We start from the raw sequence: 26,600 nt of genomic DNA, 5'->3' as shown, positions 1-26,600 counted from the left end.
TGATTATTACTGAAAAGTGGCTTCCGTCTGGCCACTCTACCATAAAGAGCAGTGGTTCCCAAACCTTTTTCAGTCCCGTACCCCTTCAAATATTCAACCTCCAGCTGTGTACCCCCTCTAGCACCAGAGTCAGCGCACTCTCAAATGTTTTTGCCATCATTGTAAGCCTGCCACACACACAATATACAATACATTTATTAAACATGAGAATGAGTGTGAGTTTTTGTCACAACCTGGCTCGTGGGAAGTGACAAAGAGCTCTTATAGGACCAGAGCACAAATAATAATATAATAATAATCAATCATTTTGCTCTTTATTTTAGCCCTCTAACATATAAAACTTTATTTGTTAATTGAAAATTGTGATGAACTCACCACAGGTTAAAATTAATGAGAAGGGTGTGCTTGAAAGGATGCACATAACTCTGCAATCTTGGGTTGTATTGGAGAGAGCCTCAGTCTTAAATAATTTCCCACACTCAATCTGTGCCTGTATTTAGTTTTCATGCTAGTGAGGGTGGAGAATCCACTCTCACATAGGTACGTGATTGCAAAGGGCATCAGTGTCTTAACAGCGTCTTTTACCAAGGCAGGATACTCTGAGCGTAACCCAATCCAGAAAACCAATTTGACATTTTCACAGAACTGCTTGTTGCAATTTCGATAAGGCTCTCTTGTTCAGATATTGGTAAGTGGACTGGAAGCAGGGCAGGAAAGGGATAACAAATCCAGTTGTTTGAGTTAACCGTTTTGGGAAAGTACCTGCGTAATTGCGCATCCAGCTTACTCAGGTGCTTCGCTATATCACATTTGACATTGCCCGTAAGCTTGAGTTCATTTGCACACAAGAAATCATACAATGATGGAAAGACCTGTGTGTTGTCCTTGTTATTGCAGACCGAGAAGAGAAGAGCTCCAACTTCTTAATCATAGCTTCAATTTTGTCCCGCACATTGAATATAGTTGCAGAGAGTCCCTGTAATCCTAGATTCAGATAATTTTGGCGAGAAAAAACATCACCCAGATAGGTCAGTTGTGTGAGAAACTCGTCATCATGCAAGCGGTCAGACAAGTGAAAATTATGGTCAGCAAAGAAAACTTTAAGCTTGTCTCTCAATTTGAAAAAACATGTCAATACTTTGCCACTTGATTAACAGCAAACTTCTATATGTTGTAAAAGTGTTAAATGGTCGCTACCCATATCATTGCATAGTGCAGAAAATACACGAGAGTTCAGGGGCCTTGCTTTAACAAAGTGAACCATTTTCACTGTAGTGTCCAAAACCTCTTTCAGGCTGTCAGGCATTCCCTTGGCATCAAGAGCCTCTCAGTAGATGCTGCAGTGTACCCAAGTGGCGTCAGGATCAACTGCTGGCACGCGTGTTACTACTCCACTATGTCTCTCTGTCACGGCTTTTGTGCCATCAGTACAGATACCAACACATCCTGACCACCAAAGTCCATTTGATGTCACAAAGCTGTCCAGTACTTTAAAAAGATCCTATCCTGTTGTCCTTGTTTCCAGTGGTTTTCAGAAGAGGATGCCTTCCTTAATTGACCCCCCATAAACGTAACAGACATATACCAGGAGCTGTGCCAGGCCCGCCACGTCTGTTGACTCATCCAGCTGTAACACATCAAATTCACTGGCTTGTATGCGAAGCAGTAATTGTTTCAAAACATCTGCTGCCATGTCACTGATGCGTCGTGAAACTGTTGTTTGATGAAGATAGTCTATATTTTTTGGGGGGCCTTTCCCCCAGCATTGTCCAAGCCATATCCGTGGCAACAGGAAGAATTAAGTCCTCCACAATAGTATGGGGCTTGCCTGTCCTAGTCACTCGGTAGCTCACCATATAAGACTCTTCTAGCCCTTCTTATTAATGGTATCTGTTGCTTTTATACATGTTTTACTTCTCGAAAGTCGTCTTAATTCTCGCTCCAAAATGTTTTGTTTCTAAATGTCTGCGCAAGAGTGAATGTTTCATCGAGTTGTGATAGTACTTTTTGATAGTACACACTGTAACATGCTGAGGAAAGGCACTACTCCCAATATAAGTGAACCCCAAAATCAATATAGTTGTCATCATATTTGCGTCTCTTCAATGGTCCAACGTCCCTGTCTGTTGTTCGGTGCTTCCCCGGGTGAGGGAGCAGTAGCTCTTTGGCTGCTTCGGATTCACAACTGTCAGTGTCCATGCTAGCTGGGCTAACAACAAATATAGGATTACTGATGCTAGCACTTCATGTGCTCGTGGAAGCAGAACAACTTGTGTTGTCGACAGGTGCAGGTGTAGTACTGCCGGTAGTAGCAGTACTACCAGTAGAGCTGACATGTGTCTCTATGGATGTGGGTCTTACTTGTTTAAATGATTTATGCATTTTCGAGCAAACAGGAATGAGCAGCAGCTACGTTTGGCTACATACGGACCGTTAATGGAATTCCAGCGAGAGAGTAACAGTTAATGTGATTTGTTGTTAATTATTTGACTAAGCTACCCATATTTGACATTGTGTTGTTATTTTGCTGAACACTAGATGGTTTCATTTTATTTTTGGCAGTGAAACGAGGCTACTCATGCGAGAAAAAAACCTCACCCAAATGTATAGCCCTGTTGGAAAATATAAATGGACTTAAAAAAAATAATAATGTTGATCACATTTTTATTTGGCGTACCCCCGACAGCATTGCACGTATCCCTGTTGTTACCTGGTCTATAATAACTAGAATAATATCTATTCTGATCAAAAATATAAACGCAACAATTTCAAAGATTTTACTAAGTTACAGTTCATATGAGGAAATTAGTCCATTGAAATAAACCCAGTACCCTAGTTTGGGATACCTGCCGTAGAGGATATGGAACCGCTATCAGGTGTGCTGTTTAGAATGGTGCTTTCTCATGTGCGCTGTTTATAATGGTGCAAATTACAAAATTACATTTTGAGATATGCACCCAATGCACATGGGTCCGGTAAATTTCTCAAATGGCCAGTAAATTTTATCCGGTGCCACATTTTCCTCACGGAAACCCTGGACCACATGTACATACCCCAAACAGAAGCCATGGATTACAGGCAACATCCGCACTGAGCTAAAGGCTAGAGCTGCTGCTTTCAAAGACCATAACACTAATCCAGACTCTTATAAGAAATCCTGCTACAACGTTCAACGAACCATCAAACAGGTAAAGTGTTAATACAGGACTAAGATCGCATTCTACTTTGCCGGCTCTGATGCTCGACGGATGTGGCCAGGCTTGCAAACTATCAGAGAATACAAAGGGGAAACCCAGTCACGAGCTGCCCAGCGACGCAAGCCTACCAGAGGAGCGAAATGCCTTCTATGCTTGCTTCGAGGCAAGCAACACTGAACCATGCATGAGAGTACTAGCTGTTCTGTGTGATCTCGCTCTCCGTAACCTATAAGTGTAAGACCATTAACCTTTCTAGCGCAGGCGTTCCGCTAGCAGAACCCCTCGACAACATTCCGCTGAAAAGGCAGCGAGCGAAATTCAAAAATATTTTTTAGAAAATGTAACTTTCACACATAAACAAGATGAGGTGAAGGTTGGCCTTGAAATTCATCCACAGGTACACCTCCAATTGACTCAAATCATGTAAGTTAGCCTATCAGAGGCTTCTAAAGCCATGACATAATTTTCTGGAATTTTCCAAGCTGTTTAAAGGCACAGCCAACTTAGTGTATGTAAACGTCTGACCCACTGGAATTGTGATACAGTGAATGATAAGTGAAATAATCTGTCTGTAAACTGTTGGAAAAATGACTTGTGTCATTGGTTGAAAAACAAGTTTTAATGACTCCAACCTAAGTTTATGTAAACTTCCGAATTCAACTGGAGCTACATCCATTTCCTCATACCCCTCCCTGCACATCACGTGCATGACAAAATATATATTTTTACTACTCTAATTCAGTTGGTAACCAGTTTATAATAGCAATAAGGCACCTCGGGAGTTTGTGGTATATGGCCAATATACCATGGCTAAGTGCTATATCCAGGCAACCCTTAGCCGTAGTATATTGGCCATATAACACACCCCCCCAGGGCTTTTTGTTTAAATATACTGTATCTACAGCACCAGAGTGGCTCCTGAAAACACTGTTGCCTTAGAAACCCTGTCTTGTTCTATTTGTCCTTTCACTTTACTTTTGATTAAATTTCATGTTGAGATTTATGAATGGAACCGGTTTCTAGTGATAGCAAGACTAGTTGATAGAATAAATACATGAAAAACCTCTTTCAGCCACTGATAATGCAGTAGCATATGGGTCGTTCCACCAATTACAGTGCCTTCAGAAAGTATTCATACCCCTTGATTTATTCCACATTTTTGTGTTACAGCCTGAATTTAAAATGGATTAAATTGAGATTTGTTACTGGTCTACCCACAATACCCCATGTCAAAGTGGAATTATGTTTTTTTAAATGTTTACAAATTAATAAACAATTAAAAGCTGAAATGTCTTGAGTCAATAAGTATTCAACCCCTTTGTTATGGCAAGCCTAAATAGCGTCAAATAACGTGAGAGAGAAACATTGGATGTCTGATAGCTGTGCATGTGGTTGCATGCTGATAATAGGGAAAGATGAGCTTCCACTGACTGCAGGTACGTTGAGTTGTGTGTGTGTGCTACTATCTGATCCAGGAATCTCGTGGATGACCTGCTTCACTATGTAGTCTATGTCTTTACCTTTTCTACTCCATATGAAGCCTGATTATGCATGACACAGAGACCCTGTATTCGATGAGTGGGATGTACAGAGAACCACACACAGACCACCACAGCAGGACTTCACATTTGAGTTACCTGAAGCATGCTAAAGCGTATGCTTGTGTAGTGATTCGTAAGACGTATGCTACATGTACTGTACAGTATGTACCTTTTATCACTTCATGCCATGGTATATTATCATATCGTGATGTTGTATTATCATGTCTGTATGTGCGCTCTTTGGCTTCAGTCGATGTTGAATTTGACTTTCACTCCATTATGATGTGGATATAATGTCCAGGGTGCCTGCGCCAGAAGATGGAGCTCACTGACAATGTGATACTTCTGATTTAATTTATCTTCTCTCAATGAAGCCTGCACAGTCCAGAGTGACTTTATACAATGATTGATTCACAAAATGATTACTCAAACACCATTGAAGTTCCTTCTGACGGGATGAAGTGGATGAACTGTGTGGGACACAGTTTCTGTTGCTGAACACAGCTCTGGTTAACAGTCTTGCAAAAGGTTATTTTGAACACTGTTGTTGTAAAGAGGATAACACAGTAATTTTCATAAATATATACTTTTATTCTTAATAGTAAAAGAAATGTAACAACTTTTTGTCTTAGATGATACAAAACAAATGCTTATTATTATAGTACCAGTCAAAAGTTTGGACAACTTACTCATTCAATGGTTTTTACATTTTTTAAAACAATTTTCTAGAATAACAGTGAAGACATCAAAACTATGAAATAACACATATGGAATCATGTGGAACCAAAAAAGTGTTAAACAAACAAAATCTATTTTTTATTTGAGATTCTTCAAAGTAGCTGCACTTTGCCTTGATGACAGCTTTTCACACTTGGCATTCTCTCAACCAGCTTCATGAGGTAGTCACTTGGAAAGCATTTCAGTTAACAGGTGTGCCTTGTTAAAATGCAGGAAAGAAATTCCACAAATTAATGCGTTTGAGCAGTTGTGTTGTGACACGGTAGGTGTGGTATATTTGGTAAAATGACCAAGTCCATATTACTGAAGGAACAGTTCAAATAAGCAAAGAGAAAGGACAGTCCATCATTACTTTAAGACATAAAGGTCAGTCAATTCGGAACATTTCAAGAACTTTGAAAGGTTCTTCATGTGCAGTCAGTCGCAAAAACCATCAAGCGCAATGATGAAACTGGCTCGCAGGAAAGGAAGACTCAGAGTTATCTCTGCTTCAGAGGATAAGTTCATCGGAGTTAACTGCACCTCAGATTGCAGCCCAAATAAATGCTTCACAGAGTTCAAGTAACAGACACATCTCAACATCAACTGTTCAGAGGAGACTGTGTGAATCAGGCCTTCATGGTCAAATTCCTGCAAAGAAACCATTACTAAAGGACACCAATAAGAAGAAGGGACTTGCGTGGGCCAAGAAACACAAGCAATGGACATTAGACTGGTGGAAATCTGTCCTTGGTCTAACGAGTCCAAATTTGAGACTTTTGGTTCCAACCGTCATGTAAGACGCAGAGTAGGTGAACTGATGATCTCTGCATGTGTAGTTCCCACTGTGAAGCATGGAGGAGGAGGTGTGATGGTGTGTGGGAGTGCTTTGCTGGTGACACTGTCTGTGATTTATTTGGAATTCAAGGCACACTTAACCCACATGGCTACCACAGCATTCTGCAGCAATACACCACCCCATCTGGTTAGTAATTAGCGGGACTATCATTTGTTTTTCAACAAGACAATGACCCGACACACCTCCAGGCTGTGTAAGGGCTATTTGAGCAAGAAGGAGGAGAGCGATGGAGTGCTACATCAGATGACCTGGCCTCCACAATCACCCGACCTCAACCAAATTGAGATGGATTTGGATGAGTTAGACCGCAGAGTGAAGGTGAAGCAACCAACAAGTACTCAGCATGTGTGGGAACTCCTTCAAGACTGTTGGAAAAGCATTCCAGGTGAAGCTGGTTGAGAGAATGCCAAAGCTGTCATCAAGGCAAAGGGTGGCTACTTTGAAGAATCTCAAATATAAAATAGATTTTGATTTGTTTAACACTTTTTTGGTTGTTACATGATTCTATATGTGTTATTTCAAAGTATTGATGTCTTCACTATTATTCCTCAATGTAGAACACAGTAAATAGAAAAGATAAACCCTTGAATGAGTTGGAGTGCCCAACCTTTTGACTGGTACTGTATGTACACAGTCAAATGTATAGAACTAAAGAGTCAACTGATTTGCAACAAGGATGAGATTCCCAAAACAAAAAGTTTTCAAAAACATTCACAGATAGTTATTTGACTCCAGGTGCCTCTGTACACTGTCACATAACCAGTTGTGCAACATTGTAGCCATACTGTAACATGATGTAGCATTAGAAGAAGTGATAGTACATTCAAGATCATCCCTAAATCCTTACTCAACCTTAACTCACTCAAAGGTTTCCTTCTTACCAGTGCAAGAACACTTTTGTTGTTAATAGTCTTTTTCGGAGGGGGTGGGGGTCTCAAGTTGTGGGATATTGTGCCACTTTTGTTTTTAGGCACAGTACATCTGGTATAGTTTCACTGGATGTTAGAATTCTTACATTAGTTTGTCCCATCTCCCAAATATACTCTTCCCCTTCTCCATAAAAATGTCAGACTTTTACAATGAAGGATATAAGGGGAGTAACCAGAGACAAATCAACTCCCAACTATTTCAGAAGCAGAGTCAAATCAACTCGCAACTATTTCACAACCTCTCAATAACCTACTTATGACTTGTTGTTAAACATCACATCCTCAAACTTGACTATCCTCCCTCCTTCAGTCTCCACCTCCTTTTGCTCCCAAGTCTCCACTTCCCCATTCCTTTGCTCATAACGGCGGATTCGCACCTTGCCCGTTGTTGGGAGTGGGCATGGGAGACCCTTCAAGGCCTCTTCGTAGAGAAGCTGTTTCATGACATCTTGACTGGGTTGAACCATGCCTGATGGAACCAGTGCATTACCCTGGTCAACCTTTGGAAGGGGAGATGATGAGATCTTGACTTCAGGATTTGGAGAGGCTGCACGCTCCCACCTTGACGGGGAAGGTGAACGCTGTACGGGTTGTGGTTGCAGTGTTGTCTTGACCTCAGTCTTTGGCAAGGCTGCACGCTCCCACCTTGACGGGGAAGGTGAACGCTGTACGGGTTGTGGTTGCAGTGTTGTCTTGACCTCAGTCTTTGGCAAGGCTGCACGCTCCCACCTTGACGGGGAAGGTGAACGCTGTACGGGTTGTGGTTGCAGTGTTGTCTTGACCTCAGTCTTTGGCAAGGCTGCACGCTCCCACCTTGACGGGGAAGGTGAACGCTGTACGGGTTGTGGTTGCAGTGTTGTCTTGACCTCAGTCTTTGGCAAGGCTGCACGCTCCCACCTTGACGGGGAAGGTGAACGCTGTACGGGTTGTGGTTGCAGTGTTGTCTTGACCTCAGTCTTTGGCAAGGCTGCACGCTCCCACCTTGACGGGGAAGGTGAACGCTGTACGGGTTGTGGTTGCAGTGTTGTCTTGACCTCAGTCTTTGGCAAGGCTGCACGCTCCCACCTTGACGGGGAAGGTGAACGCTGTACGGGTTGTGGTTGCAGTGTTGTCTTGACCTCAGTCTTTGGCAAGGCTGCTCGCTCCCACCTTGACGGGGAAGGTGAACGCTGTACGGGTTGTGGTTGCAGTGTTGTCTTGACCTCAGTCTTGACCTCAGTCTTTGGCAAGGCTGCACGCTCCCATATCGATGGAGAAGGTGCTCGCACAGGAGCTCGCACTAGCGTCTTGACCTCAGGCCTTGGTGAGGCTGCGCACTCAGCTCTTGATAGAGGGAGTGATTGCTGTACAGGAGCTTGAGGACGTGGCGATGTGACTTTTATCTCAGTGTAAGGAAAGGGTGTCGGAAGATGTCCTTTTTGTTGTTCCTCGGTGTTGCCACCTCCCACTGCCTTTCGTATCTCCGGCGTGATTCCGGCCATGGTGGCCCGCACTGTGGGGTCACTCTGCACCATCCTACAGACAGCGTTACAGTACTGCTGTCCTTGGAGACTGAGGATCTCATGGATCTTAGCCGGACAGACACTGGGGGTGTGCAGCCTGACTCTGGCACAGAGTTCAGCAATGATTTTACCCATAGCCCACACGTCCGAACGCTGGTCTCGGTGGCCCCGCCTCTGCAGGACCTCAGGTGGAGAGTAGGCCTCGTTGCCCATATCCACGGCAGAATTTAGGCCATTGCGGAAGAATTTGGCCAGTCCCATATCAATGATCACAGCTCTGTGAGTGTCATGCTCTACCTGGAAGAGATCATTTGAAAGGGATGGAAAAATATAGTTTTATATCTAATCGAAGCATTTAGCGTGATAATGCTAAATAATTTAGCGTCCTTTATTCCCAATAACAGATGCACTACTGCTTCGGAAGTCTTGCATAATTAATGAAGAACATTAAAACAACAAAAAACATTATGATGCCTGTCTCACCATGATGTTCTCAGGCTTGAGGTCTTGATGGACGATATCTTTGCTGTGTAGGTGAAGCAGTCCTTCACACATGCCTGTGATGATGGTGGCCTTTATAGATGGAGTTAACTGTGGGAGATCAAAGGCTTTCATTACCAACTGATGAGTTAACTTGCACTTTTTTGTAATAATGTTTGGAACACCCCCTGAAAATCCTGTAGGCTTAGATATTTATTTATCAAATATGAGTTTTTCTTGTGAACTTCATCAACACTGTCACATGTGTGTTTGGTGGCAGAAGTGGGATCCATAGACCTACCTGTATTTTAGATTTTTGTGATTTGAAGATGGTTGTCTCCAGTTCCTCTCCAAAGATGAACTCCATGGGGATGATCCACTTAGAGTCCTTGAGTGTTGGATTACCCAGAAGCTTCACTATGTTAGGATGAATCGCTTTACTGGAGTCCCAGATCACAGACAAAGTGTGAAAGAAAATGGGGAGAAAGAGTTGAGGGCATTGGATTCTACAGACAGCACAACTAATCACTTCTGTAGTGACCTTCATCAGCACCATCTCTCCTATAGCAAAGCAAAGTCCAAGAAGAGACCATCTTTTCCCCCTTTGTTTCTCCTAGACACAAATTATATCTCTTTAACACCAAAATGAGACTAAGAGCATTTTCTTACATTTCAAAATGTCTACTTAACCTCTACAGGATCTGTTGGTCCCCGCGGATGGTTGAGCTAATGTAGGCTAATACGATTAGCATAAGGTTGTAAGTAACAAGAACATTTCCCAGGACATAGACATATCTGATATTGGCAGAAAGCTTAAATTCTTGTTAATCTAACGGCACAGTCCAATTTACAGCAGCTGTTACAGTGAAAGAATTCCATGCTATAGTTTGAGTAGCGTGCACAGTTAGGAACTTATTAATAAACCATTTAGGCACATTTGGGCAGTCTTGGTACCAAATTTTGAACAAATAAAATGGTTCATTGGATCAGTCTACAACTTTGCACATACATTGCTGCCATGTATTGGGCTGGAATAATACATAATGGCCTTTCTCTCGGGTGGCTACTTTGAAGAATCTCAAATCTAAAATACATTTTGATTTGTTTAACACTTTTTTGCTTACTACATGATTTCATGTGTTATTTCATGGTTTTGATGTCTTCACCCTTATTCTACAATGTAGAAAATAGTACAAATAAAGAAAAACCCTTGAATGAGTAGGTCTGTCCAAACTTTTGACTGGTATTGTCTATCTTTTTTTCTATTCATTATGATCACAATATTAAATGTGGCAACTTTTGTTTAATCTAAACCCTCTTTCTGTCATTGTGTTTCTGTCAGACATTCCAGATACAGCGCTGGGCTGTTGACCGGCTGTCTCCTCCTCAGTGGGGGCATACAAAGATCCCCTTTATCTGGAGGACCCCTATGCACCTTCTGAAGACCCCTATCACAGGGGTCACCCACCTACTGCACCCTTCTGTCCTAACAAGCCTCCTGCTCTACCCCGCATATCCTAACGCTGGAGGGGCTGAACAGCACATGGCACAGCACCCTGCAATGCCTTCTCCACCCCTTGCACCCCAGGCCGACAGAGACAGAGAGTGGGACAGCGACTCAGATGGGATCGTCTCTAGAAGGTGATCTTACCAGGAGGCCACTCAGAGCGAGAGAGAGGGGAAAGGGTCTACAGATGAGTCAGCTTGGGCTACAGAGACCACGGCAGACCCTGTAACCACTACTCACACAACCACAGCAGCTACCACAGGCATATATTTGTGCTATTTGTGAATAGTGTGAAGTAAAATTCCGAATTATATTGATACGAGATGTGAATATCAGTGACAAAAAGGCTTTGCAGTGGTATCGTGATACTTTCACATACATTGTTTTGTGGGTAATATTTTGGCATCGGGACAACCCCAATAGTGATGTGGCAAAAAATATATACAGTTACATATCAGGATATTATCTTTGACACTATATTGAATCGTTATGAAAATGCCACAATATTATTTTTTCCACTAGTTGGCTGTACCTGCACAAAAAGGGATTCAATTTGTTTTCTGCATTTATTTCTATGACGGATCAAAACTTCTCTTCTCATGGCTCACTCGTCTCACTGTAGCAGACGTATGGTCATGTTTGGAACATTGAATCACAATAAAATCACAGTATGGAATTGCAATACATATAGAATAGTGAGAATCGCAAAACATATCGTATTGTCACCAAAGTATCACGATAATATTGTATTGTCCCTGGCAATTCCCAGCCCTAAACCCTAATACATTATGTCATTTCATATGGTTTAAGCTGCATTTCAGTTGAACTCCAGGTCCATTTTGACACATGTAAGATTTTTGCAATCATTTTCAGTATTTATAACAGAGTTTCACTAGGTGTGGAGGTGGTACAGTTTGTACCACCCAATTTGTAAGTCGCTCTGGATAAGAGCGTCTGCTAAATGACTTAAATGTAAATGTAAATGTACCAGTTATGAGCTGGTATGTGCTGACGGACAGCTTTTTAGGCAGCTCCCCCAGGCATTTGCAGGGAGTTTTACACTTTGGCTTTGTCTAAATGGGGTGGTGAAACGTTTGTGGTTTACCCAATAAATTACTGGGAGCCTGTATATAGTGTTTAACTCTCTTTATGTTTTAATAGAATGCAGTTTACGTGCCAGTTAGTCAGCACCTATACCAACTTTTTTGGTGGGGGTGTGCGCCAGCTCCTATTTTTTTGTGTAGGGTTAATGACAGCACTTTCAATTTCACACCAATTTGTTTGACTATTTTGTTATTTTACAAGCAATACGACTTTGTATTAAAAGCAATTAAAACCTCTTCCCAGTCACTTTTTGGGGGTATTTTTTAGTTCATTAAAAATTAAAAGTAGTTAACATTTAAAGAATGTGTTGTTGTGAAACTTGAATGTGTTTAATGCATGCACATTTATAGAATGTATACAGTTAAAGTCAGAAGTATACATACACTTAGAACGAACGTTATCGTGCATAAATGTATTTTGTCCCCCTACACCAAACGCGATCACGACACGCATGTTAAAATATCAAAACGGGCCTCCCAGGTGGTGCAGTGGTTAAGGGCGCTGTGTTCGCGCCCAGGCTCTGTCCTAATCGGCCGCAACCGGGAGGTCCGTGTGGCCTGGCGTCGCCCGGGTTAGGGAGGGTTTGGCCGGTAGGGATGTCCTTGTCTCATCGCGCACCAGCGACTCCTGTGGCAGGCCGGGCGCAGTGCACGCTAACCAGGTCGCCAGGAGCATGGTGTTTCCTCCGACACATTGGTGCGGCTGGCTTCCGGGTTGGATGCGCGCTGTGTTAAGAAGCAGTGCGGCTTGGTTGGGTTGTGTTTTGGAGGACGCATGGCTTTCGACCTTCCTCTCTCCCGAGCCCGTACGGGAGTTGTAGCGATGAGACAAACTAGTAGCTACTAAAAACAAAACAATTGGATACCATGAAATTGGGGAGTAAACAGGGTAAAAAATAAAAAATATATACTGTATCACAAGTAAAAGTATAAATAATTTCAATTTAGCAAACTTTTATTAAGCAAACCAGATGGCACCGTTTTCTTGTATTTTTTATTTACAGAAAGTCACCTGCACAACATTCAGACATCATGTGTGTTTAGGGAGTCCGCCAGATCAGAGGTAGTAGGGATGACCAGGGATGTTAGGTTGATAAGTGCGTAAATCCCTTCCTGCTAAGCATTCAAAATATAACGAGCACTTTTGGGTGTCAAGGAAAATGTATGGAGTAAAAAGTACAATATTTTCTTAAGGAATGTAGTGAAGTAAAAGTAGTCAAAAATATAAATAGTACCCCAAAAAACTACTTAAGTAGAACTGTAAAGTGTTTTTACTTTACATCACTGTGCATATATCTCCTTGATGCTCAAAAAGGCTTTTCTGGCGCAATAAATGAGACATTAATGAGCTCATGTGGAGACAATGATAAGATCTCATCTATTTCTCATGCTTCTCAAATGGAAGTCTCATTTCAAGCTCATTTGTCTCCTGAAGATTTCAAGAATGAATTCTCTTAGGAGAAACAGATCAGATATAAGGGATCGCTAAATTATACAAAATTGAGATCTTCCATTTTTCTTCAGAGATGAAAAAAAGACCACTGATCAAAATACTTTCCCTCTGGGCTGATATCATTTAGCAACATACCATGATAGCACATTGTCCGTCATACTCACTTGTATACTTGACACTCTCTCTCCAGGTCTCTCCTATTGATTAAGTGTTGTGGCACCTTCTTGATTGCAGCCCAGGTGTCATTGTACTTCTCCTTGTATACCTTCCCAAAGCTGCCAGCAGCAAGAGTTTTGGTGGAGTACGCCATCTAGGGGTTTGGTGGGGAGTGGGCAGTCAGGTCAAGATCAGAAATGAGAAAAACGTTGACCAAAAAACGACAAAAGCATTCACCTCTACATAACATTTGTTATAGTACTGTTGTTATGGTAAGTAACTGTAAGTACACCCTACAGAGTCAATTCTCTCAAAGTTACATAGACAAAGAGAGAATTCCAAGATTATAATGGAGTGGGAGAGAAGGATGTGTCTGACTAGGAACTAAAGCAAACAGTGTTGCAACCGTCCAAAATAGTAGGCTGTTTAAGTATGTGAAAAAGTCAAGTTGTAAGCAACATTTTGTAAGCAACATTTTGAAAATCGATTATACTTTAAATGCCTAGATGTCATACTCATTTGGGCTTTGACAAATCAATTAGATATGGGCATGGTGGACAAAGAACCCAAATGTCATACTTGAGTAAAAGTAAAGATAACTTAAGTTAATAGAAAATGTCTCAAGTAAAAGTGAAAGTTACACAGTGAAATACTACTTCAGCAAAAGTCTAAAAGTATTTGGTTTTAAATTCACTTGTTTCAAAAGTAAATACCAATGCTAAAATATACTTAAGTATCAAAAGTTCAAGTATAAATCATTTCAAATGACTGATATTAAGCAAACCAACCAGTACAGTTTTCGTGTATTTATTTTATGGATAGCCAGGAGCACACTCCAACACTTATACATATTTGGCAAACAAAGCATATGTGTTTAGTGAGTCCACCAGATCAGAGGCAGTAGGGATGACCGGGATGTTCTGTTCCTGTCTTGTCAAGCATTGAAAATGTAACAAGTACTTTTGGGTGTCAGGGAACATGCATGGAGTAAAAAGTACATTCTTTTCTTTAGGAATCTAGTGTAAGTAAAAGTTGTCAAAAATAGAAATAGTAAAATAAAGTAAAAATACCACAAATAACTACTTAAATTATATTATACTTAAATAGTACTTTAAAGTATTTTTTTTACTTACTTAGGCTACTTTACACCACTGGATATGGGAATGCCCTAGCGAAATCAATAAATAGCAATGAAACAGCGCAGTCGCACATGAGGCATTGTAGGTATTACAAAATATTTTTTAATATGTGAATTTTTGAAAATCGAGTATGGTTTATATACAATCCACACTTTTCCACAATGCATTGAAAGAGGTGGGCTGCCAGTGATAGGTCCTAGTTCTCTTCAAGTAGCCAAACAACAAAACTAGGATACGTAATTGTGAAGATGCCAAAAAGCAAAGCCTCTGTGGTAGTGTTCAAATGTAGGCAAAGTAGTTTTTGTTCTCCTTAAAATGATCACTGTATTGCATCGTAGGTTACATCTTTGAAAACAGAAGCTTTATCTTTTATTCATTTTTAAATCCAAAAAGTGGATTTCTGTTTTCTCACTGAAAAGTTTTTATTTTTCTCTTGACCTTCCTCAGAGCTCTTTCTGAATGTGTCTGCACCGGGGACTCAGCATGATGTCATTATTGATGTCATCGTTAAATCAGGACTTTTGATTTTGAACATATGGAATATTTTAGTTTTGTAGGCTAGACTACCTATTTATTTACTTTATGGATCAAGCCTTAGCAGTCCTTCTGATCTTGTTCCCAATGATAAGTGCTGTCCAGTGATTTTGAATTTGTGATGCACCTGACTATCCACGTTTTTATGTGCAATAGCCTTTTGATTTGAACATGTGAAATGTTTTGCTGTGTGTACTAGGTTACTTGGTTTCACTAATAAATATGTTGAAATGGAACCAAATGATATTTTTCTGTCTTCAGTCCTTTCTAAATAGGATAGATGCCTTACGGGCTACGAATGCGATAGTCTGCCTATAACTAGCAGAGGAGGCTTATAACTCCATTCCTATTCAGAGTTTACAGAAATTAATCAAATTGGAAATAAGCTATTATATAAAATAGCTATTATCAGGCTGGTTAAAGCATGCATGTCTGTTAAATTTGGAAAAATCTACCCGCACTCGGTCCCACCCCACCTACTCAGCCAATCAGGAGTCACTACTACACTGTGGCGGTGGCATATGGCATACTTTTTACTAAATGGTATGTACTAAATAGCATGCAACAATGAGTACAAAGTATGCAGTTTAAGCACAGCTGAAGTCAGAAATGTACATACACCTTAGCCAAATACATTTACACTGAGTTTTTCACAATTCTTGACATTTAATCTTAGTAAAAATTCCCTGTCTTAGGTCAGTTAGGATCACCACTTTCCTTAAATAATGTGAAATGTCAGAATAATAGTAAAGAGAATGATTTTATTTAAGCTTTTATTTCTTTCATCACATTCGCAGTGGGTCAGACGTTTACATACACTCAATTAGTATTTGGTAGCATTGCCTTTAAATTGTTTAACTTGGGTCAAACGTTTCAGGTAGCCTTCCACAAAGCTTCCTACAATAAGTTTGGTGAATTTTGGCCCATTCCTCCTGACAGAGCTTGTGTAAATTAGTTAGATTTGTAAGGCCTCCTTGCTCGCACACACCTTTTCAGTTCTGCCCACAAATGTTCTATAGGATTGTGGTCAGGGCTTTGTGATGGACACTCCAATACTTTGACTTTGTTGTCGGTAAGCCATTTTGCCACAACTTTGAAGTATGCTTGGTGTCATTGTCCATTTGGAAGACCCATTTGCGACCAAGCTTTAACTTCCTGACTGATGTCTTGAGATGTTGCTTAAATATATCCACATAATTTCCCATCCTCATGATGCCATCTATTTTGTGATGTGCACCAGTCCCCCTGCAGCAAAGCCCCCCCCCCCCACAACATGATGCTGCCACCTCCATGCTTCACAGTGGGATGGTGTTCTTCGGCTTGCAAGCCTCCCCTTTTTTCCTCCAAACATAACGATGGTCATTACGGCCAAACAGTTCTATTTTTGTTTCATCAGACCAGAGGACATTTCTCCAAAAAGTACCATCTTTGTCCCCATGTGCAGTTGCAAACCGTCGTCTGTCTTTTTTATGGCGGTTTTGGAGTAGTGGCTTCTTCCTTGCTGAGCGGCCTTTCAGGTTATGTCGATATAGGACTTGTTTAACTGTGGATATAGACACTTTTGTACCCGTTTCCTCCAGCATCTTCACAAGGTTCTTTGCTGTTGCTCTGGGATTGATTTGAAGTTTTCGCACCAAAGTACGTTCATCTCTAGGAGACAGAACACATCTCCTTCCAGAGTCATATGACGGCTGTGTGGTCCTATGGTGTTTATACTTGCGTACTATTGTTTGTACAGATGAATGTGGTACCTTCAGGTGTTTGGAAATGTGTAGACTTGTGGAGGTCTACACATTTTTTTCTGACGTCTTGGCTGATTTCTTTTGATTTTCCCATGATGTCAAGCAAAGAGGCACTGAGGTTGAAGGTAGGCCTTGAAATACATCCACAGGTTCACCTCCAATTGACTCAACTTATGTCAATTAGCCTATCAGAGGCTTCTAAAGCCATGATGACGTTTTCTGGACTTTTCCAAGCTGTTTAAAGGCACAGTCAACTTAGTGTATGTAAACTTCTGACCCACTGGAATTGTGATACAGTGAATGGTAAGTGAAATGATCTGTCTGTAAACAATTGTTGGAAAAATTACTTGTGTCATGCACAAAGTAGATGTCCTAACCGACTTTCCAAAACTATAGATTGTTAACAAGAAATTTGTGGAGTGGTTGGAAAATGATTTTATGACTCCAACCTAAGTGTATGTAAACTTCCGACTTCAACTGTATGTAGTATGGGTATCTGGACAATTCCAGTTTCTCATATAGTAAGGTGGAAATTCTGTTAATTCTAAACTGGTATTCTAATCCATTCAAAACCAACCAACTATAATTGAGGCACTCCCAGATAGAGCAGTACCCTATTTATGCCAGCTGGGTAAAATTGTCAAACACGTTAATCCATACTCTACACAGGAACAAAAAGTCACATCCTGTGTTGTGTGCCATCCATTTGTCATTCATTGGCATAGTAACAATATACACGAGTGTACAAAACTGCTCTTTTTATGATAGACTGACCAAGTGAAAGCTATGATCTCAAGGTTGACTGTTAAATCCACTTCAAATCAGTGTAGATGAAGGGGAAGAGACAGGTTAAAGAATGACTTTTTTTTTAGCATTGACACAAATGAGACATGGATTTAATGAGACATGGATTGTGTATGTGTGCCATTCAGAGGGTGAATGGGCAAGATAAAATATGAAAGTGCCTTTGAAAGGGGTATGTTAGTAGGTGCACCGGTTTGAGTGGTGTCAAGAACTGCAATGCTGCTGGGTTTTTCACACTCAACAGTTTCCCGTGTGTATCAAGAATGGTCCACCACCCAAAGGACATCCACAACTGTGGAAAGTATTGGAGTCAACATGGGACACCATCCCTGTGGAACGCATTTGACACATTGCAGAGTCCATGCCCCAACGAATTTAGGCTGTTCTGAGGGCAAAAGTGGGTAAAACACAGTAGGAAGGTGTTCCTAATGTTTTGTACACTCAGTGTAGATTAGGATGTATAGGAGCAAAGCTGTCTGAGGGACATACATCAAGATAGGTAAATACCTTTTAGTTACCATTTGTGGCCTGCCATGAAATACAGTATATTTTGGTCCCTATTTCTGTTCCCAACACTACAATTATTTGAAAAGATCTTATCTTGGGAGTGACCACACATTACAATAATGAATTCATAGCTCATGCTATTCAAGCAAAGAGGGAATTTCTAAATTATGAGCATGTATAGTGCCTTTAGAAGGTATTCACACTCCTTAACTTTTTGTTGTGTTACAGCCTCAAATTTCACCCATCTACACACAATAGCCCATAATGACAAAGTGAAAACATGTTATTTTTTAATTTTGCAAATGTATTGAAAATGAAATACAGAAATACGCATCTCTAAGTATTCACACCCTGGAGTCAATTCCTTGTAGAATAACATTTGACAGTGATTATAGTCTTTCTAGGTAAGTCTCTAAGAGCTTTCCACACCTGCATTGTGCAACATTTGCCCATTATTCTTTTCAAAATTCTTTAAGCTCTGCCAAATTGGTTGTTGATCATTTCTAGACAACCATTTTAAGGTCTTGCCATAGAATTGCAAATAGATTTAAGTCAAATCTGTAACTCAGCCACTCAGGAACATTCACTGTCTTCTTGGTAAGCAACTCCAGTGTATATCTGGCCTTGTGTTTTAGGTTATTGTCCTGCTGAAAGGTTAATGACTCTCCCAGTGTCTGGTGGAAAATAGATTGAACCAGGTTTTCCTCTAGAATTTTGCCTGTGCTTAGCTCCATTCCGTTTCTTTTTTTATCCTGAAAAACTCCACAGTCCTTAAGCATACACATAACATGATGTAGCCACCACTATGCTTGAAAATATGTACTCAGTATTGTGTTGTATTGGATTGGCCCCAAACGAAATGTTAATTGCTTTGCCACATATTTTGCGATATTACTTTAGTGCCTTGTTGCAAACAGGATGCATGTCTTGGAATATGTTTTATTCTGTACAGGCTTCCTTCTTTTAACTCCATCAATTAGGTTAATATTGTGAAGGAACTAAAATGATGTTGATCCATCCTCAGTCATGTTCCCCTATTATAGCCATTGCTTTAAAGTCACCATTGGCCTCATGGTGAAATCTCTGAGCAGTTTCCTTCCTCTCCAGCAATTGAGTTAGGAAGGATGCCTGCATCTTTGTAGTGACTGGGAATATTGATACACCATCCAAAGTGTAATTAATAACTTCACCATGCTCAAAGGGATATTCATTGTCTGTTATTTTTTAAAATCCCAAATACCAATAGGTGCCCTTCTTTGCGAGGCATTGGAAAACTTTCAGGGTCTTTGTGGTTGAATCTGTGTTGGAAATTCCCTGCTTCACTGAGGAAACTTTCAGATAATTGTATGTGTGGGGTACAGAGATGAGGTCATTCAAAAATCATGTTAAACAATATTATTGCACATATAGTGAGTCAATGCAACTTATGTGACTTAAGTACATTTTTACTCCTGAACATAATTGAATAGTTATTGACTCAAGACATTTCAGCTTTTAATTGTTTTATCAATTGCAAAAATGTCAAAAAACATAAATCCACATTGACATTATGGAGTATTGTACGTAGGACAGTGAAAAAAATCTAAATTAATCTATTTCAAATCCTGGCTGTAACACAACAACATTTTGCAAAAGTCAAGGGGTGAGAATACTTTCTAAAGGCACTGTAAGTATGCAGAATATGAAAATGATGTCCTCCCCACCAATGTGCAGCTCTCCTGACATTGCCTTTACACAAATGGCCACATTGGGCAAATAACGCTGACACCTCTACAAACCGGATATAGATGTGTTTTTAATGCCTCATGATAGGCAATAACATTTGTAATCCTCTCTAGTAGATAATTACATTTAATTGGACATTGATACAACACGCAAAATCCCAATTTCCTTTGTTCTACTTTACAAAAGCAAAGTTGATTAACGTAATGCTTGTTATAAATGGGAAGTTAATCAAATACAGTTTATATCATCTTAAAATAAAATGATCCTTACCTATAACGCCGTCTGTTTAGCTCAGGAATGGCTGCTGTCTTGCTGTGTCAGGTCTAAACATGAGAGAACACAGTTATCTGTGTTTTTTACCTCTCCTCTGCCCCACCCCTAAAGTAGTCACACCCCTTTATCTGGTGTCATGCAGTGATGAAACTGTAGGACAGCTTGCAAGGAAAGACATGTCCAAATAATGAACTAATTGCTCGTACCTGTTCCTGCTTGCTAAACTCTGCCCGGGACTCTGAGAAACTGATATAAGGCAGAGCCGAGAGCGCATGAAGGTCTTGACGGGGGAGCTGGTGCTTTGATGTATATTGGGCTCTTTAACCCTTGCAAGTTTCCGCAGTTTCAGTTTCGAGCTTTTTATGCCACGTGCACAAGTACAGTGAAATGCCTTTCTTGCAAGCTCCAAACCCAGCAATGTAGTAATCAATATCAATGTAGCACAAAAACATTTGTTATGGTAGAAAAACACACAATAAATAAAATAAGAAATGAAAACAACTGGAGAAAGTAAGAAGCTATATACAGTTGAAGTCGGAAGTTTACATACACTTAGGTTGGAGTCACTATAACTTGTTTTTCAACCACTCCACAAATTTCATGTTAACAAGTTAAGTCAGTTAGGACATCTACTTTGTGCATGACACAAGTCATTTTTCCAACAATTGTTTACAGAAAGATTATTTAACTTATCATTCACTGTATCACATTTCCAGTGGGTCAGAAGTTTACATACTCTTAAATTGACTGTGCCTTCAAACAGCTTAGAAAATTCCAGAAAATTATGTCATGGCTTTAGAAGCTTCTGACATCATTTAAGTCAATTGGAGGTGTACCTGTGGATGTATTTCAAGGCCTACCTTCAAACTTGCCTCTTTGCTTGACATCATGGGAAAATCAAAAGAAATCAGCCAAAAATGTGTAGACCACTACAAGTCTGGTTCATCCTTGGGAGAAATTTCCACACGCCTGAAGGTACCACGTTCATCTGTACAAACAATAGTATAAACACCTTGGGACCACACAGCCGTCATACCGCTCAGGGAGGAGACGCAGTCGGTCTCCTAGAGATTAACATACTTTGGTGCGAAAACTGCAAATCAATCCCAGAACAACAGCAAAGGACCTTGTGAAGATCCTGGAGGAAACGGGTACAGAAGTATCTGTATCCATAGTAAAACGAGTCCAAAATCGACATAACCTGAAAGGCCGCTCAGCAAGGAAGAAACCACTGCTCCAAAGCCGACATAAAAAAGCCAGACTACGGTTTACAAGTGCACATAGGGACAAAGATCGTACTTTTTTGTAGAAATGTCCTCTGGATTTTTGATGAAACAAAAATAGAACAAAAATAGAACTTTCACATTCTTAAAATAAAGTGGTGATCTGAACTGACCTAAAACAGGGACTTTTTACTAGGATTAAATGTCAGGAATTGTGAAAAACTGAGTTTAAATGTTTTTGGCAAAAGTGTATGTAAACTGCAGACTTCAACTATACATGGGTAGTTTCTATACCATACTTACGATGTGCAGAGACACTGGAGTGATAGAGGTAGATATGTATAGGGGTAAAGTGACTAGGCATCAGGATATATACTAAAACAGAGTAGCAGCAGCGTAAATTAGGATTGTATGTGAGTGTGTGCATGTTGGTAGATGCAGTATTTTATTAGAGGAGCAGCGAACCTCCACTGTGGGGACAACGACGCCGATGCATTTACTTATGAAGCCGGTGACAGAGGTGGTTAGCTTGTCGATGTTATCTGCAGAGTCTCAGAACATATTCTAATCAACGCCAGCAAAGCAGTCCATAATCTCTGTTTCTGATTACCATTTCTCAACGGAGCGAGTCACAATCGGATTTGCCAAAGGTCAGTGCTATCCAACGTCCTTGGAACGTCCCTACCCTAAACCCTCACCTTAACCATAATCTTTTTAAATTTCAATTTCAAATGGGGTAGGAATGTCCCAAGGATCCCAGATAATTATTTGAGCCTAATTCAGATAATGCATGTCATCACTAGATACCTAGCACTTGCCCGCTTCATAGCAAGCTGCTCTATCCGCACTGCATGATTGGTGAAGTAATTTAATGTCCGAGTTAAATGTAAAAATCCGATTTCAAAGGTTTGAAATGGTTCTGTTCAGAACAAACTGATTGGAATATATTTTTGGTTCCAACACCTGCATAAGACAGAAGGTTACTGAAAGGGATACTTTAAGATTTTGGCAATAAAGCCCTTTATCTACTTACCCAGAGTCAGATGAACTGTGGAAACATTTTTATAGTATGCTAGTAGATACCATAGACTTCCAGTCATTTTGCTGATGCTAGTTAGCATTGGCTCACGAAACTACCTCCAAATTCCTTCATACGGGATGCAGAGCCATAAAAATGGTATCCTTGAGTTCATCTGACTCTGGGGAAGTAGATAATGGGCTTCATTGCCAAAATCCCATAGTTTCCCTTTAAGGCAAGATGAGTGGGCGTATAATGCGAATGTCTAGAAACCCAATTGATGCCCGTTAGCATTTTAGCAAATACTTACTACTTTTTAGCTACTTTGCAACTATTTAGCATGTTAGCTAACCCTTTCCCTAACCCTTTAACCTAACTCCTAAACCTAACCTTTAACTCTAGCCTAGCTAATGTTAGCCACCTAGCTAATGTTAGCGTTAGCCACCTAACTAATGTTAGCCAAAACCAATTCTAAATTTGGAACACATCATACGAATAGACATTCGTAACATGTCATACAAAATGTATGTATTAATTTGTGGATGTAAATCATCCCATACGAAACGTAACATATCATACTAATTGGAGTGTCCTGGATTTATGTTTAATCAAATTGATTTATAAAGGCCTTTTTACTTCAGGAGTTGTCACTAAGTGCATATACAGAAACACAGCCTAAAACCGAAAAAGAGCAAGCAATGCAGATGTAGAAGCACGGTGCTAGGAAAAACTCCATAGAAAAGGTAGGAACCAAGGAAGAAGCCTAGAGAGGAACCAGGCTCTGAAGGATGGCCATTCCTCTTCTGGCTGTGCCGGGTGGAGCTAAGAGTACATGGCCATTAATGCCAGATCGTTTTTTCAAGATGTTCATAGATGACCAGCTGGGTCAAATAATAGTAGAGGGTGGAACAAGACAGCACCTAAGGAGCAAATGTCAGTTGGACTTTCATAGTCGAGCATTCAGAGGTCAAGGTTGGGAGAGAGACACTCGAAACACCTGGTTCGGGACAAGGTAGCACGTTCAGTGAACAGGTCAGGGTTCCATAGCAGCAGGCAGAACAACTGGATCAGCAGCACGACCAGGTGGACTGGGGATGGGAATAGCCATGAGTCGTCAGGTCCTTCGAGACATGGTCCTAGGGCTCAAGTCCTCAGACAGAGAGACAGAGAATTACACCAGATAGTCCAGGTTGGATAGTGGTGTTTCTAGGAGTGCTAGCCCTCTCTACTGCTTCTGTAAATGGATCACGCTGCACCTAACGTGTTCTTTGACATGCAAATGAAGTAGCTTGAAGCTGTATCAGTGATTTTTGGCTAAACAGAGCGTGCTGATAGTTGTATTGCACTCCTCTATTTGACTTAATCAGGCTAAACCCGGTTGCTGCATTTGTCTTCCCCATCTTGGTTTCCTGGATTCACAGTGATTAACCTGAGTATAGCCTACCTAGCCTGTTGCTTCTGTCCAGTTTTTTCCCCTAGCTTATTCAGTGCACCGCAGATGTGCATCTACTGCAGGGCCCAAAGATGTTGAAAACACACCCAGACCCCATGAGTAAGGGAAGAGGGGGTCCGTCAGCTGGAGAAGCAAAGTGTTTTTAAATGCAACATTTAAATGTTCAATGTTATATCTATGTCCCAGTTTGTTCATAGCCATTTAAAATTACAGCGTGGGTTATGAGGCGGGCAGAACAGTACTGCAGACTGTGTGGCTTAAAGTGGGCTGGGTTCTACATAGATGTACGATCACGTGTGGGACTTTTGGACCGTGTGCATCCAGCTCTCGTTTGTAGAGTTATATTTGACGCTATCACTATCGAGTGGGTCTTTTCACCGTGTATTGAGCTAAACCCCTGTTTGCATTGAAGTTGCATGCTTCCAGAGTGTTTGATACTCAGTTTCCCCGTTTAACTGCATGTTTCACCTTTGTGCGCTTGTCACAATCTACAGCGTGTTTCGCTTTCCTACTCTTGGTCCATTTAAGTGTCACAGCTGCTTAATATGATTAGGGTGCTCATCTTGGGTCCACGCTGTCCTACGAATTGGTATTTTCTAATAAAGATAATTTGTTATAACTGTGTTGTTTGTTTGTTATAACTGTGTTGAGTGTCCAAGCATCGGACAACTGACTGTACTGATTAAAACAAAACTTTGGTTGTACCACTAAGCTACTCTGCTCAATCCAGTTCGTGTCCCACCTCTCGGGTGGTCCGCTAGATGTATTATAATACATAGATAAAGTGTGCCAGGAGTTGAGCCATGGATTCAAATGCGACATGATCAGCTGAATGTTTTTAAGGGACAAAAATGTTACATGATTCAGTTATTGACCATCCTAATGCTGCTGCTCTATAATACATACACTGCTGGGTTCTGTTATTCACCCAATTAGGGGTATCTCTTGGTATCCCTTCATTAGTGCACATGACAACACTTTATGAATGCAATGAGCCTTTATTGTTATGTGCAGCCTAACGGATAGCCTAACTTGAAGAATGACTAATAATCAGTGCCATCAGAAAGTATACAGACCGCTTGATTTTTTCCCACATTTTGTTGTGTTACAGGCTGAATTGTAAAATTATTCAATTTAGATGTTTTTGCCACTGGCCTATACACAATAACCCATCATGTCAAAGTGGAATTATGTTTTCGATGTTTTCTTTCTTCAAATTGATTAAAAAAAGAAAAGCTGAATTGTCTTGGGTCAATAAGTATTCAACCCCATTGTTATGGCAAGCCAAAATAAGTTTAAAAATGCTTAACAAGTCACATAATAAGTTTATATAAGTACATCACTTTTGTCACGTTCTGACCTTTATTTCCTGTGTTTTGTATTTAGTTAGTATGGTCAGGGTGTGAGTGGGCAGTCTATGTTTGTTTTTCTATGTTTTGGGTAATAGTATGGTTCTCAATCAAGGCAGGTGTCATTAGTTGTCTTTGATTGAGAACATAAGGTAGCCTGGGTGATTGTTCCTGTCTCTGTTTGCACCAGATATGAGTTTTCACATTTCTTGTTTTTGTTAGTTTGTTCATGTGAAGTGATTTATTAAAGCATGAATCAAAACAACCACGCTGCGCTTTGGTCCGCCTCGTTCAGATGAAGAAAACCATTACAGAATCACCCACCAAAATCGGACCAAGCGGCGTGGTAAAGGACAGCGACGACAGCAGCAGCAGCAGCAACAACAGCGGCCAGCATCAGAGCAGAATCTGGACTACACACAACTTGGGAGGAGATAGATAGGTGGGGCGGTCGACCCAGGGAGAGTGCCCGGAGCCCGCCTGGGATTGATGGAGCAATGCAAGGAAGGTTACAGGAGAATGAAGGCAGCCCAATTTTTTTTTTGGGGGGCCCGAGGTGTGGTACTAAGCCAGGTAGCAGACCTGAGCTCTGACTCCTCGTGCTTTGATAAGCAGTGCATTACTGGTCAGGCACCGTGTTATGCGGTTAAACGGTGTCGCCAGTGTGTCCATAGCCTGGTGCAGGCTAGGGCAGCCCCCGAAAGTGCCATGCGAGTGTGGGCATTGAACGGTGCCTGCTCAGCGGGTCTGGTCGCCGGTACGCAGTCTTGGTCCAGGTTATCCTGCGCCGGCTCTGCGGCTGTGTCTCCGGGGCGCTGGGAGGGTGCAGTGCGTCCTCTGCCTGCGCCTCCGCTCGTGCCGGGCAACTGTGGGAGTGGAGCCTAGGGGAGAGGTGCGTGTAGTAAGCACTAGATCTCCCGTGCTTACCCACAGCCCGGTTCAACCTGTGCCTGCACTCTGGAGGGTCCGGGCTAGAGTAGTTGTCCAGCCTGGGGAAGTGGTGCCAAGGTTGCACCAGAGCTCCAGTGCTCCCCACAGCCCGGTCTTTCAGGCTCCTCCTAACACCAAGCCTCCTGAAGGTCTCCCCAGCCTGGTGGTTCCTGTGGCAGCCCCACGCACCAGGCTGCTCAGTCTCCTCCTGCAGGTGCTCCCGCCTTCTGCCGGAGCGTCCGCCTGTCAAATCCGGCGCCGCTGCCGGAGCCTCCCGCCTGTCCGGCGCCGCTGCCGGATTAGCCTCCCGCCTGTCCGGCGCCGCTGCCAGAAGCCCAGAGGCGCCAGAGCCCTCAGCCCAGAGGCGCCAGAGCCCTCAGCCCAGAGGCGCCAGAGCCCCTGCCCCTCAGCCCAGAGGCGCCAGAGCCCTCAGCCCAGAGGCGCCAGAGCCCCTGTCCC

At 41.5% G+C, this 26,600-nt stretch overlaps 1 protein-coding gene across 37 annotated transcripts in view; it reads right to left on the bottom strand.

The window, feature by feature from the left end:
* Nucleotides 1-22,595, bottom strand: part of zmp:0000000881 (uncharacterized) — a 34,962-nt gene extending 12,367 nt beyond the window's left edge. Inside the window, exons 1-7 of one of the 37 annotated variants that reach the window (XM_052489459.1) lie at nt 22,425-22,593; nt 20,166-20,218; nt 13,453-13,598; nt 9,527-9,665; nt 9,229-9,336; nt 8,446-9,042; nt 5,315-8,361 (exon numbers count right to left, since the gene is read on the bottom strand). In XM_052489459.1, coding sequence (XP_052345419.1) covers nt 7,498-8,361; nt 8,446-9,042; nt 9,229-9,336; nt 9,527-9,665; nt 13,453-13,598 — 1,854 coding nt within the window. In that variant the 5' untranslated portion in view covers nt 20,166-20,218; nt 22,425-22,593 and the 3' untranslated portion in view covers nt 5,315-7,497. Of the gene's footprint in view, nt 1-5,314; nt 8,362-8,392; nt 9,043-9,228; nt 9,337-9,526; nt 9,666-13,452; nt 13,599-20,165; nt 20,331-20,374; nt 20,534-21,028; nt 21,275-21,856; nt 22,004-22,424 lie in introns of those variants that run through there. The other 36 variants (XM_052489462.1, XM_052489460.1, XM_052489461.1 and 33 more) reach the window with 36 other exon arrangements.
* Between the last annotated feature and the right edge of the window lie 4,005 nt (nt 22,596-26,600).

The sequence above is a fragment of the Oncorhynchus keta genome, chromosome 31 (genome assembly GCF_023373465.1).
Source record: "Oncorhynchus keta strain PuntledgeMale-10-30-2019 chromosome 31, Oket_V2, whole genome shotgun sequence".
NCBI lineage: Eukaryota > Metazoa > Chordata > Actinopteri > Salmoniformes > Salmonidae > Oncorhynchus > Oncorhynchus keta.
This window is presented reverse-complemented; position numbering and strand designations above follow the sequence as displayed.